The 20,517-nt window shown below is 66.0% G+C and overlaps 1 protein-coding gene across 1 annotated transcript in view; it reads right to left on the reverse strand.

Annotated features, from left to right (window-relative positions):
* Positions 1-9,052, reverse strand: part of KIRREL1 (kirre like nephrin family adhesion molecule 1) — a gene marked incomplete at both ends in the record, with an annotated part of 21,067 nt that extends 12,015 nt beyond the window's left edge. The window contains one exon of the mRNA XM_082011494.1: positions 9,001-9,052. Coding sequence (XP_081867620.1) covers positions 9,001-9,052 — 52 coding nt within the window. The remainder of the gene's footprint in view (positions 1-9,000) is intronic.
* Between the last annotated feature and the right edge of the window lie 11,465 nt (positions 9,053-20,517).

Here is a 20,517-nt window from a genome sequence, read left to right on the forward strand (position 1 = left end):
GGGGGCATGGGGGCTGCGGGGGGAGCGGGGGCTGCGGGGAGCTGGGAGTTGCGGGGGCGCGGGGGCTGCGGGGGGAGCGGGGGCTGCGGGGAGCTGGGAGTTGCGGGGGGCGCGGGGCTGCAGGGGCACCGGGGGCTGCGGGGGGAGCGGGGGCTGCGGGGAGCTGGGAGTTGCGGGGGCGCGGGGGCTGCAGGGGCACCGGGGGCTGCGGGGGGAGCGGGGGCTGCGGGGAGCTGGGAGTTGCGGGGGGGGCGGGGGCTGCAGGGGCACCGGGGGCTGCGGGGGGCATTGGGTGCTGCAGGGAGCGCGGGGGGCTGCGGGGGACACTGGGAGCTGCGGGGGGCACTGGGGGCTGTGGGGGGCTGTGAGGGGCACGGGGGGCTGCAGGGGGCTGCGGGGGCACTGGGGGCTGTGGGGGGCGCGGGGAGCTGCGGGGGCACTGGGGGCTGTGGGGGGCGCGGGGAGCTGCGGGGGGCTGCAGGTTGCCGGGGGCTGCGGGGGACACTGGGGGCTGCGGGGGGCACGGGGGGCTGCGGGGCACCGGGCAAGGCCAGCGGGCAAGGCTTGGAAGGGGCGACGCGGGGGGCTGTGTTTGCACAGGAGCGTGCGCGTGCATGCGTGTGCATGCGTGCGCACGCGTGTGTACGCGCGCTTGCACGCGTGTGTGTGCACACCAGCTGGGTGCTTGCAGTGGAGCAGGTGTGCACGAGCGTGTGCGTGCACGGGCTGTGCGCTCCCACGGGAGCGCGCGTGTGCGGGTGTGCACGCACCGGCTGTGTGCTTGCACGGGAGCGTGTGTGTGTGTGTGTACACGCCTGTGTGCTTGCACAGGCGTGTGCATATGCGTGTGCACGCCAGCTGTGTCCTTGCCACGGAGTGGGTGTGCACGCACCGGCTGCGTGCTTGCGCGGGAGCGGGTGCGTGTGTGCACACCGGCTGGGTGCTCGCAATGGAGTGCGTGTGTGCGTGTGCACGCGCGTGTGCATGCGTGTGTGCACGCGCGTGTGCACGCGTGTGCGTGCGCCCGCTGCGTGCTGGCACGGGAACATCTGTAGGAGCTGGGAGCACGAGCGCAGGCCATGCGTGCGCACACGTGTGTGCCTGCGTGCGCAGCCCGGGCGGGGACGGACGCCCCTCCGCCACCCCCAAACAAGCCCCTTCGGCCTCGCAGCACCCCTGGGGTGGGGGGTCCCTGCCGGTGGCGGGGGTCTGTGCCGGCTCCCGGCTGCGAGCAGGGGTCGAGCTGCACTTTTGTGCCCAGAGGCCCCACGGAAGGGGCGAGGGCGCAGAGCGGAGCTGCCTTCACACCCCGGCCGCCTTCCTCCTCCTCCTCCTCCTCCTCCTCCTCCCGGCGCTGCCCTTTGCGCCGCTGCCAAACAAAGGCCTGGGCTGCAGATGTGCGGACGCTGCAGATGTTGCTCCCAGCCGGGTTTCCCGGGGTCAGCCCACCGCTCCCCGCACCCAGCATCCCCCCACCCCGGGCAGCCGCCCCCCCGGTGGTCCTGCACCCCCCCCTCCCCGAGCATCCCACCCCCCGCAATGGCCCCGGGGACACCCAGGGGCTCCCAGCGGGGACCAGAGCCAGCGGGACCCCAGCGCAGAGCCCCTCTGCGAGGGTGCAGACCCTGGCCCGAGCCCCCCCCAAATCCTGGGGGAACCCGGGCGCCCGAGCCCCCTCCCCAGCCCGCTCCCCCCGCAGGCAGCAGGAGCTGGCGGAGCCTCTCCCCTTGTTATTTCCCCTTCATTTCTGGGGCTGTCAGAATTATGGAGCAGTGCTGTTTATTGGCTTGAGTTTAATTAATTTGTGTAATATCCCTGTTAGGAACAATGTCTAATTAAGACTTTTGTTTGTGTGTGCGCGCGGGGCGGGGGAGGGGAGCTCTTCTTTGGGAAAAAGGGAGGTGGGGGGGGGATAAAAATCCCTAATCATTAATGAAGGGGGGGGGGGGGGAAATATTTAAACAGCGCTGGCATGCTTCCACCGAGCTGCTGGTAAGCGCTCTCGTTACAGATGTCTTAATGAGACATCTCTTAATAATGGGATTATCATTCACATTGAATCGGGACAAGCAGCTGTGAGGGCGCGAGGCGCCGATACGGGCCTCCGCGTCCCGACGTACGGAAAAGGATGAGTCAGGGGCCGAGCCCCGGCCTCGTTAGCCGCCCGAGGAGCTCTCGTTAGGGACCGGGACCGCGCGCGCCGTGGGGTGCGCGTGCCCGGCGCCGTGCCTCGGTTTCCCCACGGGCAGCTGGGTAACGGCGACGGCGCGAGTGGCGGCGCCGAGACGAGGTTAAATTTGACGTCCCCAGCAAACGGGGTTGAATAAAAAAAAAACCAAACCTGAATCCGGGAGGAAACGGGTGTGAAGGGAAGGGGAAAAACCACCAAAACGATGGGGACGGGGCGCGGTTGGTGTCCCCCTCTGGCTGGACCCCGAATGAGGTGGGGACCCCAGGTCGACCCCCCCGGCCTGGGTGCTCCCGTCCCCCTCTGTTCCCGAAAGGAGAACACGGGCAGGAATTTCGGCTCCTGCCTCCCCAACCCTGCCTGGCTGCGGAGTCATCGGCAAAGGCGGGGGGGACACCCGCTGGGGCGGGAGCCCCCCCGAGAGCTGCCCACCCAACCCACAGGGCTCCCCACGCTGCCACGTTGTACCCCAAACCGGCCACATGCCCCCCCGCCCCATGAGGATTTGGGGCTCTCGGGTCCCCCAGGGACCCACCACCCCACTGGGGATATTTGGCGGGGGGGGGGGTGTCCCATGGAAGTTTGAGCCCAGCAGTCCCCACACCAGCTTGGTCACCCCAAGCTGGGCACTGAGGACCCCACAGCTCAGGGTGGGGGGGCGGGGGGGTGATGAGCATCGTGTTTCCGAGCGGGGGGGGACCCATCGCAGCGGGGTGCGCCCGGGTTTGGGGGGAGCAGCCTGCCCTCCCCTCTGGGGCTCTGCAGATCCTGCAGCAGGAGAAGCCGGAGCTGGAGGGAGCAGCCCTGGCTCCCGCTCCCGCTCCTGCGGTCAGAGCCCAGCAATGATCCCACAAGCCTGGAATTTGAGGAATTTCCTGCCAAGGCTCTCTGGAAGACGAGGGAGAGAAAAAAAACCCAGAGCTTAACCCTCAGCTCCCCACAGCGGGCAGGGGCTGAGACCCCAGGCGAGGGGCTGGGGGGGGCTGGGGGGTGTTTTGGGGGGGGGGGGTAGCTTTGGGGGTTGCTTCTCGCTGCTCCCCAGCTTTTTGGGCCAACGTCGCTGTGTGGGGAGCCGGCCGGAGAGCCTGGGTCCTGCCCGGGGGTCGCCCACGTTGACGGGGAAAGCAAAGAGCTTCGTGCCTCAGTTTCCCCACCGCCGCTCTCCCGCCTCCCCCTTGGCCCCAGGGGGGCCTGCTCCAGCCCCCACCCAAACACACCACCCCGCAGCACCCAGCCCATCACCCTGCATCCCCCAGGCCATCACGAGCCCCGAGACGCCTCGGCAGCCCACCGGCCCGGCGCGGGGGGCTCGGCAACCCCGGCGACGCACGACGGAGCTCTGCACGCCCCGAACCGAGGCTGGCGGCGGCGCGGGACGGGAAATCCCCCCTCAAACGTTTAAAGCTATTATTTTAAATCAAATCCACTGGGAAGGTCGGGTTTTTTGAAGAAAAAACAAAAAGGGAAGGGAGGAAATGAGAGGAGGTGGCTGGAGCCCCCCCAGGGGGTCAGAGGGTCCCGCGCCGCCCGGGGGAGCGATGGGAACCGGGCGCCCAGACCAGCCCCGCGATATTCCCAGCTCCGGCGCCCGGTGGGGACTCGGTGCCCGCCAGGACGCTCGGCAGCACCCTGGGGTGGGGGCAGCCCGGGCGCCGCCCCAATCCCACCGCTCCCACGGGATGGGGCTCCCCGGGCGGCCCCGGTGTCAGAGGCCGGCGTGTTTGCCCAGACGCCGGCGACGGGACGGCGGCCTTCGTCCCGCTCCTCCGCGTCGCCCCGCCGCACCCCCTTGCACGCCCACGTGCTCCCTCGCGCACCCACACGCTCCCTCGCCCGCGCGCTCCCGCGCGCTTTCCCGGCTCCTTTTCTTTGCCGTTCCTATGGCAACCCCTCCAAGGCACACAACCGCTCTCCGATTGGAAATAAAAGTTGTTTTTCCTCCTCCTTTACTCCACTCTTTCGCTTCCCCCCCCCTCCTTATTTTGATTTCCATTTGGATCATAATCCGCCCGTTGCCATGGCAGCGCTGGCAGCCCTTTATGTCCCAGCCCTTGCAGAAAAGGCCTCTCTCCCCCTTTTTCCCTTCCCTGCGCCTTCCCCAAGTGGGTTCGCTCTTTAAATCCCTCCTTCCCGCCACCCCCTCGCGGCAGCGACCCCGGCAGCGCCGGGATCCAGCCCGGCACCAGGCCCTGGCGTCACCGGCTGCGCCGCGCCTGATGCCGCGCCGACGGGACTTGTGCGACGGGTGGGTGGAAGGGAGGTCGTCTTCCAGCTCCCAGCTCCGACTGACGCATCCCAGCGGCGTCCAGGCTGGAGCCCGGACCAGAATTCCGTCGCTTTTCCAGATACCCTTAACTCTGCCTCATCGCCCAGCCACGCTCCCCACCGAGCATCCGCCCCCGTGGGCTGGTAGCCGGCGGGCTCCCCACCCGAGCATCCTCCCCCGTGGGCTGGTAGCCGGCGGGCTCCCCACCGAGCATCCTCCCCTGTGGGCTGGTAGCCGGCGGGCTCCTCACCCGAGCATCCTCCCCCATGGGCTGGTAGCCGGGGGGCTCCCCACCAAGCATCCGCCCCCGTGGGCTGGTAGCCGGGGGGCTCCCCACCAAGCATCCGCCCCCGTGGGCTGGTAGCCGGGGGGCTCCTTGCCCAAGCATCGTCGCCGTGGGCTGGTAGCCGGGGGGTCCTCACCTGAGCATCCTCCCCTGTGGGCTGGTAGCCGGGGGGCTCCTCACCCGAGCATCCTCCCCCGTGGGCTGGTACCCAGGGCACTCCTCGCCCGAGCATCCTCCTCCATGGGCTGGTAGCCGGCGCTGCCCACTCTCCCAGCCGGAGGGTGACGCGGTAGCCACGCCGCCAGCACGGGACGGTCCCTCGGTCCCCTCCGTCTTCCCCACTCGTCGCCTCCCTCCCGCACCGTGCCCACTCCTGGCTGGGAGCAGGAGGTTATGAAAATGAGCTGTGTGCCCAGGAGACTGTAATTATCTGCTAAGTGTGAAAGCTGGAGTGATTAATTAAGAGATAATAAAAAGAAAAGGAGGCTAGAGAGGGAATAACGGATGCTTTGATGATAAAACCTGAGGTAAGGCAAGCAATTAGGGGAATCTTTATGGAGAGTTAGCTATAATCCCCGCGTTGCCCGCGCGGCGGGGGGCTGCGCGGCAGACGGATGGACGGACGGACCCACAGACGGCGGCAGAGGAGGGCGAGGCCGGGCAGCCACCGCGTGCCACGGTCCCGCGACCAGAGCTGGCTCCGGCATCCCCCGGGGATGCGCTCACCGGGACGGGCATGCATCCCGGCGAGCCAGGCGGTAGGATCCCAGGTAGGATCTAGGCCAGGAGGAAAGCCGGCTCGGGATTAAACCAATCCCGAATTAAAGGATGGGAATGTAATTAATGCTGCTCAGCTCTGGTCAGTGGGAGAGAGGAGCCCAACAACCCTGATTTCACCTCCGGACGGTTGGGTTGCCAGAGGTCACCGCGGACGGACAGACGGACGGCTCCAGGTCCCGCAAAAAACAGGCAGGACGCTGCCGGCACAGGCAGCACTCCGGGCCGGCGCGAGAGGCTGCCGGGGGGCTCCGCGGCCGGGCTGGCTGCCTCCCCGCCGGCGAACCGGGCCCCGGCGCGGCGGCGGGTGATTCAGCCCCGGCACGGGCTGCCCGGGCAAGCCCTGGCACGGGGCGGCGGCTGCCGCGGCAGGGCCCGTCCCGCCAGCCCCAAAGGCTGCCTTGGCCCCGGCCCCGCGGTGGGGCAGAGCCCGGGGCCGGATCCGGACCCCTCCTGCGGGGCCGCGACGCAGCCCTCGCTCGCTCTGCTCCCCTGCGGAAAGATGGAGGTGTCCCCAGGGTGGGGAAGGGGCTTCGTCCCCTTCCCGCCCCTGCCCCGGAGAAGGGAAAAGCATCGGCAAAACTCCCCCAGCCCCGATCCAGGATGCCAAAATGGTTTCCTGACGGGCGGCTGCGGGGCTGAGGGTGTCACCCTGCCGCGGGGAGTCTGTGGTGACCCACTGCGGCTCCGTCCCCTCCGCCGAGGGGTTTTGGGGACAGGGGTCCAGAGGGGATGGCGGTGACCTGGGCTCCTGCCCGGAGGGGACGTGGGGGTCGGCTGGCAGGGGTCCGCCCGGCATCGGGGGCACGCGGCAAGGCAGAGCCTGGCCACCGCCGCCACGCTGCCGAACATGGCGAGGCCAAACCGGAGCCAGAGACGGATCCGCTCCGCCGGGGCACCACGTGCCCACGGGGACGATGGGGTGACCCCAAGGGAAGCGCGGGGACCACGTGGTGGGTCAGGCAGAGCCCAGGGGCCCCCAGCATGGCCACCGGTCCCCGAATGCCCCCAGCCTCCCCCTCTGCCCACGGCCAGGGCCCGATGTCGAACGCCACCAGCCCCGGCGCAGCCCCGGCGAGCGGGGCGAGTGCCACCGTCCTCCCCGATTGCCACGTCTCAGCCCCGGAGCATCTCCCGGGGGCTTTTATTACCCTGCAGCAGACGACGGTCATCTTACAAACCACACCGCGGCTCCGGCGGCACGCGGGGAGCCGAGCCGCTGCCACCGCGTCCGAGGGAGGACGGGCAGGTGCCCGCCGCCATCCCCATCATCTCCCCGCCTTGCGCTGGGACCACCGGGATCTTCCTTCGCCTCCCTCCCCCTCGGGGAGCCACCGAGGGCATTAATATCCCGGATCGGGGCCAGCCAGGGCGGCCCTGTGCCCTGGCACCGTCCCGCCTGCCCTAGAGATCTGGGGCCGAGGGGTCCCATCCCAGCTCGCCCGAAAACGTCACCAGCAAAGGGACCAGCCTGACCTCAAACCACCCGGGGCCACCCCTGCTCCTTCAGCGGGGACGTCTCCCAAGGGACCTCGGCTGGGGCATGCAGTGAGCGTGCCAGGTCTCAGAGCCACACATTGGGGTAGCCCATGAGCCACGGGAGGCTGGCACGAGCCCCTCGGGACGAGCCACGCGCCCCCGCTGCCGCCCCTCCATCAGCCCCCGGCTCACTGCTATTTCAACGTTGCTGCTTTTGAGAGGGAAGAGGAGGGGGGAGGAAGAAAAAAACCAAACCCACAGAGAGCAAGAAAAGAAGAATCACCCAGAAAATGAATAAATATTTCAATTTGAGGCGCAATCATGGCGAGTGATTGAAACGGGGGGAAGAATAATGGGTTTCATTTAGATAAGATACAGAAAATTATTTAGGGAGAAATGAAGAGTGATGAAACCCATTCAACATCTTTGTGTGCAACGACATGAATGGCACCGACACCCCCCCCCCGCCGCCAGCCAGCACGGCCCCGGCTCCAAGGGGAGGGAACCCCAAATTTTGTCCCCCAACAGCAGCGGGACCACCCCCCCCAGCACCCTGGTTTACACCCCAAGGCTCCTCTCCGAGGCGAGAGCAAAACTTAGATGGTGGGAACCCCGCGATGGGACGGGGCTGCTCGGGAGGGTCCGGGGAGGGGGCCAGCGGGTCCCTCGCCCTGGGGTGTGACCCCCCGTTATCCGCACCGGAGCCCCGGGCCCAGCCACCCGGCTCTCCCCTCCACCCAAGCGGCGATGCTGGAGCTGGGCCCCTCTCGCCGACGACATCCACATGGCACCGGGCGGGAGAGCGGGCGCTTTTGTTCCTGGGAGGGCAGCGGAGCCCCACGGCGCTTCCCCCAGCCCTGCGCGGGGGAGCCTGGGATCTGCCCCCCCGGCCCCCTAAGAGGCTTTGCACGCTCCTTTTAAACCCCGGGTCGACTCAATTTTTTTTTCCCCTCCTCCTGGCATCTTAGCAACGCCGCCCCCTTAATTAAAAATTAGATTGGATTTTGCAGCAGGGAAGGAGCCGGAGGCCGCGCAGGGGCCGCCTCGGCGCAGGGCAGTGCCCGGCTCCGGCCCTGCGGAGGGACGAGCTGGCTGAGACCTGGCGGGCTCGCCACATGCACGGCGCGCTTCCCCGCTCCCCTCGCACGGCGGGGCGGCTGAGCTTTGGGGACACCCTGGGGGACAGGAGGGCTGTCCCCCCACTCTCCTCCTCTTCTTCTGCGTGACCTTGGCCGTGCAACTCCCTGTGCCTCAGTTTCCCCGAGTGGGCACCACGTGGCCCTTTGGGGGGGGTCAGACAGGGACTTGGGAGGGGGCTCAGGCTGCCCCCCCCGGTTTGCAGGAAGCCCTGGAGAGCAAGTGGGGGGCAAGGGGGTGCCCCATGCTCCCCCTGACCCCTCTCCCATATCCGGGATGGGTCCCCCCATCACCCGCAGCCCCGGCTCCCCCCCAGCAGCCGGGGTGCCCACGGCCGGGTCCCCACTGGTGGGGCACCCTACTGACCCCCTGGGGTCGCCGACACCCACAACTTCCCGCCGCCAACCACCCCGACTCCTCCGGCCCTGCCACCACCCCCCCGCCCCGGCATCACCGGGCCCGCGACGGGGGGTCCGGGACCCCTGGCCTTGACCCCAGCCCCGGGGCATCCCACGGGACCAGCCCCGGGGGAACAGACGCAGCCCCGAGGTGGGGAGAACCGGGGCCGGCTCCATCAGGACTCCCCCAAAAAGGGAGGAGGGGGTCCACGAGGACCGGACGCGGGGGGGGGGTGTCGTCTGGGCCGGCAGCACCGGACCGCAGCGCGGGGGGAGGGGGCGGCCCACCGACACCGGGATATTCCCCCCCGCCCGCCCCGGCCCGAACCGCCGGTTCCCGGGGGACGAAGCCGGCTCGCACCCCACGGGGGACGGGCGGCACACGGGTGGGAGCGGAGCCGCTGCCCGCGGAGTTGGGACTCGCACTTCGGGCGGCCTCGCGCTGCCGCTGCCCGCTGCCGGTACCCACCTTGCCCGTGGGTATCCGCGAGAGTCAGGAGGCAGAGGAAGAGGAGCCGCATGCTCCCGTCCCGGCGCGCTCCGGGCAGGGGGCGCGGGGGGGGCCCCGCTCCGCCGCCCCGCTCGGCCCCGCGCCCCGGTACCGGCCCCGCTAGAGCATGGCCCGGCCGGGCAGGGCCGGGAAGGGCCGCGGGCTCCGCCGGCTCCGCTCCGCGCCCGACCGCGCCGAGCCCCGGAGTGCGCGGCCGGCGGGGCGGGGCGGGGGCGGCAACGCGGGACACTCGGGGCGGGAGGGGGGGGCGTGGGCGTGGAGGGGGGGGCGTGGGCATGGTGGGGGGGGCGTGGGCTGCAGCTGGGGGAGGGGGCTGCGGGTTGGGGTGCGAGCGTGCACGTTCGCGCGCGGCACGCGTGTTTTTGTGCATGCGTGTGCATGTCGGGGTGTGCATGTGCACGCTGGGGGGTGCATGCCCGCGTGTGTGCATGTTGCTGTACATGCATGTTGGGGTGTGTGTTTGCATGGGTGCGCATGTCGGGGTGTGCGCTTGTGTGTGTGTGCATGTTGGGGTGTGTACATGCGTGTTGGGGTGTGCATTTCTGTATGTGCATGTTGGGGTCTGTACATACATGTTGGGGTCTGTACATACATGTTGGGGCGTGCATTTCTGTATGTGCATGTTGTCATGTGTACACGCATGTTGGTGTGTGTGTTTACATGGGTGTGCATGTTGGGGTGTGTACATACATGTTGAGGTGTGCACATGCATGTTGGGGTGTGCATTTGTGTGTGTGCGTGTTGGGGTGTGTACATGCATGTTGGGGTGTGCAGTTGCATGTACGTGCATGTTGGCATGTTGAGGTGTGCGCGTGCGTGCGTGTGCATGTTGTGTGTGCACGCATGTTGTTTTACATACATGTGTGTTGGGGTGTGTGTTTGCATGTGTGCGCGTGTCAAGGTGTGTACGTGCACGTTGGGGTACGTACATGCGTGTTGGGGCGCATACATGCGTGTTGGGCTGTGTATCCGCACGTCGGCTCTTGGCACACGCGTGCACTGCGGCTGGCCGGCTGCGTGCCCCCACCCGGGACCCCGCAGCACCCACACGGGTGCCGAGGCCGAGCCCCTCGCCCTCTCCTCTCCCCCCCCCAGCCCCCGCAGCTTCCCCGCCCCGCGCTTGCGGCTTCTCCTCCTGCTCTTCTTCCTTCGCCAACTTCGCAGCTCCGGCTGGAGGCCCCGGCTATCCAGCGCCTCCAAAATCCTCTCGCCCGCGGGCTCCGGGGCCGGGACGCTTCCCACGCCGAGTGGAGCGCGGCTGAGCCCTGGGTGGAGGCAGAAGCTTCAGCTTTCATGCTGTGGGGTGGTTGGTTTTTGGGGTTTTTTTGTTTAAATTTTTTTGGCTGTTGGATTTTTTTTTTTTTGGTTGTGTTTTGTTTTTTGGTTTTGGTTTTTTTTTTCTTAAATAGAATTTCTTAGCCCTGAGGGTTTTAGAAAAAAACATCGCAAATGGGAACCAGGACCGGGCTGCCGGCCTGAGTCAGCAGGCATCTCCCGCGCGCCGCCGCCGGCCACCGGCTTTGCCAAGGGGGTCGGAGAGCAGCGCTGCCCGGCCCGGCATGATCAGGGCACGAGCGAAGGCTGCTGAACCACCACGTGTGACAGCAGAAAGGCCAGTTTTTTGGCTCTAGTGGGGATTTCTAGAAGGGATTTCCCCCCCCCTCCCCGCAGTCCCGCACCCCGTCGCGGTGGCATCCCCGGCGTCCCTTGTGCGACACAGGAGGTGGCTCTCGGCCAGCGCGGGGCACCGGGGTCCCCCTCAGCTCCCTGCTCGGGGGGCTCCAGGCTCCCTCCTCTTCCTCGGGGCCCTCCTTCAGCTGCAGTTTTTCTCCGGGGATCCGCTGCTCCGGGGTGGTTTCACCCAGCAACACCCAGGGACTCCCCAAGACGGAGCTGGGGACCCCTGAGCCCCTCCTGGCACAGCCCCGGGGGGGCACTGGAAGCCTTCGTGGCGGCCGCGCCAGGCTCCGAAGCAGCCAAGATGGATGGTTGCAATAAAAAGAGATGAAAATAAAGGATGTTTTATTAAAAGTAATAACAGCCGCTCTCCTCGGGAGGCGGCTCGTGGGCGATGCAGGTTGTGTCCGGATCGGCACGGTGGCAGGCGGGAGGTGTCGATGTGAGGAGCGTGGCCGTGGCGTCCCCGGGCATCACGTGCCCCTGGGCTCCCCTTACCCCAAATCCAGCCAAACCCTTCCCTCGGCGCCGGAGGGTCTCCTGGGGCTCGAGGGGCCCCGTGGAGCTGCCACCCCCCGGCAGCCGCCCGGAGGAATTTGAGTAGGAGAGGAGATGGTGACGGAGCCGAAAGAAATATGAAGGAGTTTGTCGAGCACGGAGGAAGGGGAGAGAGGTCAGGGAGGAGCGGTGGCGGCGGCGGCCGGGAATCTGCTGACGGGAGGAGAGGAGAAAGCCGCCGCGTTCGCAGCTCGGGAACGGGGGTGGCTGGGGTCTGCGCTCCCCCACGACCAGGGCTGGGCTGGGGGGTGAGGGGTAGTAGCAGCGGGACACCCAAACCCCCAACACCTTGGTAGATTGGGGGGCAAAGTCCCGACGGGGCAGCACGGCCCGGCCAGCTCGGCGTTAGGCCCATCAACCCCGGCGTCGGGGCGGCTCGAGCAAGCCCATCCTTGGCGGCGAGAGCCAGCCCCGGCGACCCTGGCTACCCAGGCTTAGGGGGGGTGCCGCCGGAGAGAGGGGGGTACAGGGCACCCCCCCAGCACCGCGCGGAACCGGGACTGGCATCGGCAACTTGTTTTCTCCCACTCGCCGAGCGCCGGAGGCAGAACAGGATCTCCCGCGGTGCGCGGCGGGCCATGAAAGCCCATCTGCGCCAATAATAATAACAATCATAATGATATTTATACAGAGCCTAATGTCTCCGAGCAGCTTCCAGAACCCATTTGGAGGCAGCCGCTCGCCTTTCCTCATTACCAGCGACGCGCTGGAGCGGAATGGCTAACGAAGCCGCTCGTTAGCCGGCCCCGATCCGCGCCAGGTCAGGACCGGGGGTCCCTGGGGAGCTGCAATGCCCGCTGCTCCCGCTGCGGCCGAGGCGGGATGGAGGGGAAGGGATTTCGCTTCCTGCTCGCCGGGATGCGACGATGGGGAGCAGAAAAATAATTTGAGATATTTCTTTGGCTTATTAAAAGCTCCTCGGCGGGGAAGGGCGGGTGGATTCCCTGCTTAAATAAGTGGCCAGGCTGGAGAAGTCTTCAGCCCTTCAGACCCGTCTCTTTATTATTATTTTTTTTACTTTTTTTTTTAAAAAAAGCAATTACGAGGAAGCCGCTTTGCCTGCGTCCGTACGCTCCCGCCGGCGTGACCTCTATTCCACGGTAATTAAGTGCCTTCCAGGAGGGGCTGCGGCGGGCGCTGCTTGCCCGGCTCCTGCCCGCTCGGCGGACGGTGATTTGCAAAGAGCTGCGGGGAACTCGATTTCCTAAGGAAAGGCAGCTTCTCTCTGGCCTCCTTCCCCCTGCCAATAACTCCTCAGCTCCTTGGCCGACTTAAAACAAATTTCACAAGTGGGTCAAAGTCACAGGGATAAAGGAGATGGGATGGGGGGGGGGGCCGGGCAGAGGGGAGCTGTTGGGACCGGGCTCAGTGGGCTCAGCCCTACATTAGACATCAGAGCATCCCCACTGGGCGCTGTAGGAAAGCCCAGGTCCTCCGTGACTGGCTGATGTCGTTTTCCTTTAATTCCTTTATTTTTTTGGAGCACAGATGAGTCCCAGGGAGAGCTGGCCGAGGCAGGACTCCAGCCGGGAGCAGCTCCCAGGGGACCAGACGCTTTGGCTTCCCCAGCTGGTTTTGGGGTGGGTGCTGGGTGCCAGCGGGTGCCAGGTGCCAGCCGGGTGCTGGGTGCCAGCTCGCAGCTGGTCCTCACGGAGGCATTTGCTAAACGGACACCAAACAGATGGGGACATGCCGGAGAGCCCCCGCGGGGCCGGCGTGCCGTGGCATCCATCACCGCCTCGACCGCCGCCGGTCTCAGCTGAGCCGGAGCGGAGGCAGTCGGGCCGGGGGGCAGTGCCCCGGATCCGGCCGCAGGCAGCAGGGGACGGTGACCCAGCCCTTCCCTGGCCATCAGGACCCCATCCCCAGCACCCCAAACCGCTCAGCCAGCCACCCCCTGATGGCGCCTTGGACTAATCCTGCGCCCGGGGAAAATCCGCTCTCCTTTCCCCCGGTCCCAGACGGCGGCCAAGGACTGAGCCTGTTTTGCCGGCACTAATCCTGACCCCGTAACCCGCTGCCTGCGCTGCCCATCCTTCCCTGGCTGCTCCCCATCACCGTGCCCTGGGCTTCCTCCACGAAGGGCTCCTTGAGATGCGTCTCCCCTGGGTGCCACGGACCGGTCCCTTCGCCCCTCGGTGCCTCAGTTTCCCCATCTCCTGAATCCTGCTGCTCCCTGGGGCCGGGCTCAGGCAAGAAGAGCAGATTTGGGGGTCAGGGGGTGAAAAGGGGACACAACCTCACCCAGCAGCTCCGGTCACAGCCGGGTCGCCGGTTGCCATCTAGCCAGGGATTTAGCCAAAACTCCACCTCCAGCATCACCCCGGGGCCTGTCCAGCCCCGATTCCGAGCATCGTCTCCCTCCACCCCACCCGGCGCCGTCGCAGGGGTGCCACCGCCTTTTAATATTTATTTTTTCCCCCCTCACACTGATTCCTGGCGCGTGCTTCCATCTTCTAACGAGGGTTTTATTTGTCGTGTTTGTTTGTTTGCCTCCCGGGCTCGGCTCTCGGACAGAGGTGCTAATAAAGCAGACATCTGTCACCGGGGATTAGATTGTGTTCTTGTTAACACGCTGTTTCCTTTAAATAAATAATTGTCCCCCAATCCGGCATTCAATTATTAAAGCAAACGCTGGCGCAGGCCTGGCGCCCGGGTGATGGGCGAGCGGGGCTCCCGTGGGGAGCCGGCGGCGCAGCCGGGGTGGCCTTTGTGCCGAAGTGGATGCAGGAGCATCCCCAGGGAGACCCTTCCCCATCCCCATCCCCTCTGTGGGGGCAAATCCGGATAACTCTGCGGCGTCGCGGTCTCCCGTTAAACCCCCGCCTCTCGCACCTGAATTTTCCTCTCACCTGCCTCCCCCCCCCCAAATTCACCCCCCTCCAAGAGCGATTTAATTGCCTCCGCCGCAGGCTGTGCCTCGTCACGGGGAAGGCGCGTCCCCATCCCGTCACCCCACGGGGTTGAGCCGCGCTTAACGCATTATTTTAATCAGCTCCTCTCCCGGAATGAGAATCGGAGCAAAGAGATTCACCGAAAGCGGCTGCAATTCCCGCGCGCCGGTGGCGGGGAGAGGGATGCTTAAACCGGAGGAGTTCCCCCCGCCCCGGGGCTCGTGACTTCGTGCTTTGCCTCCGCGTCGGGGTCGAGGCTGTCACGCTCCTCGAGCGACACTTGGATTACGCCCAGGACCTGGTGGAAATACGGTTCTCGATGCGCTGGAGGCACCGGGAGCAGCCCCGGGCTGCTGGCGGGGGGGTTTGGGCTTGTTGGGGAGAGGGGAACGCGGGCTTGCGGGGCGACGCTTATCATGGCAATAAAACACGTGGCCAGCGCAGCGTGCCGTAGCCCGCCGGCAACAGAGCACGGGTAACGAGCCCGGGGCTGCCACGGGGTTGCTTGGGGTGTCTGGGGTGTCGGGGGGAGCGCTTGCAGATTTGGGGGAGCCCCTCTGACTCCCTCCTGCGCTGGGGAATAGTGGAGCAGGACTGGGAGCGGGCGCTGCTTCCCCAGGCATCGCTGCCGGACCCCAGGATCGCTGCCGGACCCTGGGATCCCTGCAGGACCCCGGGATCGCTGCCGGACCCCGGGATCGCTGCTGGACCCCGGGATCGCTGCTGGACCCCGGAATCGCTGCCGGACCCCGGGATCACTGCAGGGCCCCAGGATCGCTGCCGGACCCCGGGATCGCTGCCGGACCCCGGGATCGCTGCCGGACCCCGGGATCGCTGCTGGACCCTGGGATTGCTACTGGGCCCTGGGATCACTGCTGGACCCCGGGATCGCTGCCTGACCTCAGGATTGCTGCAGGACACCGGGATAGCTGCCGGACCCCGGGATCGCTGCGGGACCCCGGGATCGCTGCCTAACCTCGGGATCGCTGCCTGACCCTGGGATCGCTGCCTGACCAGTGCCTGTGGCTGGAAGGAGGGTGCTGAGCACCCCAGGGTGGGGACAGTCCCTCTGGGACCAGCGCACAGCACAGAGCAGGATCTGTCCCGCCTGGTACCCAGCGGCTGTCGGACGGGGCGGCACCGGGTATGCACTCGGGACGAAACGTCACGGCGAAGCGAAACCCTCGGGTGTCCTGGCAGGGCTCTCCTTCCTAATCATCCTTATTTGCCCAGGCCTAATTCATAAATCAGCAGGCGCGAGTAATTTCCCCAGGAGAGCATTTAGACAGGAGATTGAATGAGTAATTTACTGGGAACGTTAAGACGGCACCAGATAACTTATTTATGAGAACTTTTTGACAGATCTGCCACTCAATAATTTATGCCGCACAGCATTTAGTCAGGGTCACCAGTAAATAATTCACTTATTATAAACTATAGAAGGTTTTACGAGACGTTGAATTATTATCTCGTGCCAGATTCGGGGCCGTAAATATGAAACTGATGATGTCCCGGTGACAGAGGTGTCCCTGGATCAGGTGTACTGAGGCCTGACACGGCAACACGCTCGGTGCAGGGGCTGTGCCGGAACGTGTTTCGGTCCTGCCGGGTGCCGGGGGGCTGCCGGGCCCCCCACGGGCTGCGGTGGCCCCTGGGAGGAAGAGGCGTTGTTGCGTTTTGGTGTAGCAACAAGCGAGGAAACTGGGTTTCGTCTTTGAGGGTTTTTTCTAAGAGCAATCCTGGCTTTCCCCGGCTGGGGAAACTGAGGCAGGGGGGAGCCACCGCTCCCGGAGCCCCCAGTACGGGCTCATCGCTGCCACGGGGATGGTCCCTGTGGAGCAGTGATGCCGGGGGGCTCAGACCCCACTCTCGTCCCTGCTGAGACCTCATCCTCTGGCTCGGTGGCTTTGTCCCTGGTCACGATGTGGACGGCGACCACCAGCATCAGCAGCGGCCCGAAGACGGCGGCCGCGAGATACCCCTTCACCACGCAGTAACGGTCTCGCACCCCACACGCCCCCGGTCCCCCACCGCTGCCCGGGGGCTGCCCCCCGCCGGCGCCCTGTGTCGCGGTGTCTCCTGCGGGGGGCTCGGTCGCTCCCCAGGGCCCTGCGGTGCTCCCGCTGCGTCCCCCCGCGTCACCGGTCCCGGCTGCCATCTCGGGTGAGCCATCTGCGGGCACAGCGTGAGCCACGGGGCCAGTGCCTGTTTCAGGGACCGGCCCCCACCTTGGGGGGTCGGGGTGCCAGAGGGGTGGGGGGCGGTGGGTGCAGCACCCCAGGGGGTCTGGGTGCTGCCGGAGCTGGGTGCGGTGCGTGCAACGGGTGAGCGCGGGCGCTGGAAGAGGAAGGGAAATTTCTCCACCGACCACACGCCCACCCTGGGCTCCTCTGCACGGTCAAGGGCGGGGGGGTGTCATGGGAGGGGTGGGCTCAGGACGGGGGAGCTTATGCAGTGGCAGCCCACCCCCACGGGGATGTGCACCAAAGCCCAGCCTGGTCCCCACGACCCTCCTTCCTCCATCCTTGGACTCACCGTAAACCATCAAGAAGTAAGAAAAGGTCTTTGGGTTGGTGGGGTCAGACAAGGTGTCCACGACCACGTCGTAGCTCCCGCTGTCCCGCAGCTTCAGTGGTCTGATCTCCAGCGAGAGGTTGGCGGGGTGGATGAGCAGCCGGCCGTGGAAGTCGGGCAAGTAGTCGACGGTGAACACCTTCTCCCCGGGCTTGGCCTCGGCGATGTGGGTCCCCCGGGACCTCCAGGTGACCCGCACGATGTCCGCAGACACGGGACGCAGGGCCGGGAAGGACAGGGGTTGCCCCTTCAGCCCCTTCAGCAGCTTGATGCCGCAGCAGAGCCGCAGACCTGCGAGGCACCGGGTGCCACGAGACGGTTTGGGGCGGGGGGAAAGGACACGACAGCGGGTCGGCGATCGCAAGGGTGAGGGTGGTCTCCATCTCCCCCCCCCCCCAAAAAAAGCACCCCGAAGCACCCCTAGGGGAGGACGCTGGTGCAGCTGGGATGCCCCAGCCCACCTGCCCTGGCGCTGCGGCAAACCGCCCGTCCCAGCCCTGGGAGCATCCTTACCCTCGGCTGCCGCTAGCAGAACGCAGCAGAGAAGCGTGGCCCAGCTCCGGCCATGTCCCCTCCTTGCGTGGGGAGCTGAGCGGATGCGGGGGCCCCCAAGCCGTGGGGCTGAGCCCCCCAGGGGCAGGAAACACCCCCCAGGGGCAGGAAACCCCCCCAGGGCTGTCAGCAGCGCTGGCGGAGAGGGATTGCACAAGACTCGCCGCCGGGAAGGACACGAGTGCTCATGGGGCGAGGGAAGCGGTGACTTGGCGGGTGGGATGGGCTTTGCGGAGGAAGCGGCGGTGGCTGGTGCTTGCCAGGACGTGCCAGGGCCCGATTCTGCCCCGGGACGGGCGGGAGAGGAAGGGGCAGCTCCTGCTTCACCGGTGTCTCGTGAGGATGATGCATAACCCGGTGGAGGCGACGGCACCGGCAGCAGAGGGGAGGCAGGGGTTTAGGATCCCGCTTGTGGGGTGCGACCGGCCAGAGCTGGGGCTGGGGGTCCTTCCCCTGTGCATCCCGGCCCTTTTCCCATCGGAGGCAGCTGGGAATGGGAGCACGGCTGGATTTTAGCTGGGGGCGGGGGTGTCAGATGCCCTCGGTGGAAACCTGCTTTCCCCTGGATGCAATCCCAGCACCACCTGTCCCGCATCCCCGTCCCGCTCCAAAGCGAAGGCTTCCACCTTGGTTATTCCTTCCCCAAGGGATCTGGGATCAGTGCACGGAGTCAGGGCTCAGCTCCCGTGGGATGGATGTGTGTGGGGGGTCAGGGACCCCAGCCAAGGCCAGGCCTGGGACCCCAGGGACAAGCCCGGCCCGGCTGCCAGCGAGCGCGGTCGCATGCTGCCACCTCCCGGGCAGAGCCACGCTCCGGCCTGGGAGAGGATTTTGCTTAAAAAAAATAAATACAGCTTTTCCTCCCTCCGTGGTTTAGAAGCGGAGCGCAGGTGGGATGCTGCGGGGATGGGCTGCAGGCTCATTAAAACGGAAAAGCATTTAAAAAGCTGCCTGAGAAAGGGGGGGGGGGGCTGTGGGGGTCCCCACAGGGACCCCGACGGTGGCATCTGTGTGAAAGCCTCGTGGGGGATGGCTGCACGCTTCCCACTCCCATCCTGCGGCATCACCTGCCCCACGCAGCTGGTTTGGCCATACCGGCCGCATTCCCCAACACCGGAGGGATGCCGGAGCCAGGAAAGCAGCCCCGCGTCCCCGAGCCGTCGCGCCGCCACGCAAGCAGCTCTGCCCGCGCAGAACCCCCTCCCCAGCCCTCCGCCGCCCTCCTCGCCTGCGCATCTCACGGGCCAAATTTAGCTGGAAGGGGAATGAGAAACCGCGGATGATCGCTGAATAAAAACATCCTCTGCAATGCGGTGCTTCAAGTATGCAGCATCTTCCCTTCCTCCTCAACGTGGTCCGTGAAACGTGGTAAATGTTTCCCTTTCGTTCCCTTCCCCTTTTCCCCCCCATTCTTGCGCTCCCTGGGCAAAGTTCCTCCAGCCCGGGGAAGGTCCCCTTGATGTAAATTGTTCCCTACATGTTGAACGGAGCCACAGACAAAAGCTCTAATTAATCGGCTCAGCCTCCGCTCCGGAGCGGAGGTTCTCAACCTTGCAAAACGCTGCTTTTCCCTTTGTAGCCTTAATTAGTTTTTTTGCTCCTCTGCCTGTGAGGGGGAGGATGGGGCCGTGGGAGCTGGCGTGTCCCACGGCACCGTGTGGGGAGGGAAAGCCGCCGGAGCTCCTCCAGCTGGGCTTGTGGGCTCAGGCTGTGCCTCAGTTTCCCCCACCGGTGGGGTGGAAGCCGTCGCAGCCTGGTTCCTGCTGGGTGATGGAGCAGGGACCCATCGGCTTGGGCATCCTTGGGTGCACACATCTGGGCACGCCGGCAGGTTTCACGCTTGCAGGAAACTCATTCCGGCTGCCGGAGAGGCTGAGCCAATCCCATCCCTCTCTGCTCCCGATGCCGCGGCCTTTTTCCAAGGCTGTTGCCGGGAATCAGCCCCTTTCCCACCCGTTTGCCCGGTTCCCAGCAGAACCGGCCAACGGCCCCTGCGTGGGGCGGCTGTTTGGCAGCGGGGACCCCTGGTCCCCAACTCATCCCGTGCATCACCCGGTTCCCAGCCGGTTTCCCTGCCAGCGCCCAGCCCGGCAGCGGGGCCGGGGAACGGCTCAGGGCCGCTGCGGAGGCAATGAGCTTACCGTAAGGTGATTAGCGGCGCGGATCGGAGGCCAGAAGCAGACGGTGGGGTGATCGGATTAGGGGCCGCTGGCCCCGGAGCCTCTTGCTCTCTTCCAGCGGCACCGCAGCCGCCTGCGACCCACCGGCCCCGGGGGATGCTGCCGGGCAGGGGATGGCACGGGGGATGCCTGGCCTCAGTGGGGCCGTGGCACCCCCGCTGGCACAGGAAAAGCCAAGAATGCCGCTTTCAGGACGAGTGCTTTAATATCATACCACCTTGTTAAATTGCTGGTAGTGTCAGCCGGGGTGAGAGAAGGGACCAACAAACTGCTGCTGCGCCCCGATAACACGACGCTCCTTCCACGTGGCTCCCCCATCCGCAGCGTATCTAAACGCGGCAGATGTGGAGTTAAGATATTTGGGAGAGAGGATAAACCACCGGCAACAAGCAGGCGATGCGCCGAGCTGCTTGGTTAAAGGATGGGGAGGAGAATTAATCCAAGGCTGGGGTGATGCTTCTCGGTCCCTGCATCCCAGCATTGGGAAGGCTCCATCCCGGAGCGAGGGGTCCAGTGGGATGCCGGGCAGCGGAGTGTGTCCCTGTTTGTTCAAACCCTCGAGGGAGAACCCCACCCTGGGGGTCTCTTCTGGTGTGTGGGGAAGCTTTGCCCTAGAGGGAAGCCTCATCTTTGGGGTGAAAACCACTGCAGCCCATTTGGTCTGTCCCCTCCACAGAACAGCCCAGAACTTGCTCAAGAACCCAAAATACAGAATACCAGGGGGAAAAAAAGGTAGATTTTTTTTCTTTAATCCGTGCTGAGGAGGGTTAACGCTCACCGCGGTTAAAAGCAGCTCATTTGTCGGGGTGTTTTGAGGCCTGACCTGGTGCACGAAGTGGGGTGGGGGCCAGCAGCTGCTTTGCAAGCTTCTCATTTGGGGGGGTCCTACCCCCCACCCGAAGAGCCGGGAGCGCCGCGGGAAGGGGGTCCCTGCTGCCGGGCGAGGACGTGCGTGACGGCCGCGACCCGGCACCGGGAAGGCAGAGTAGCCCCTTCGCTCCGCAGCAGGATCACGAAACGCTTGCGGATAGGGACAGAAG

Source organism: Phaethon aethereus, assembly GCF_964289735.1.
Source record: "Phaethon aethereus genome assembly, chromosome: 28".
NCBI lineage: Eukaryota > Metazoa > Chordata > Aves > Phaethontiformes > Phaethontidae > Phaethon > Phaethon aethereus.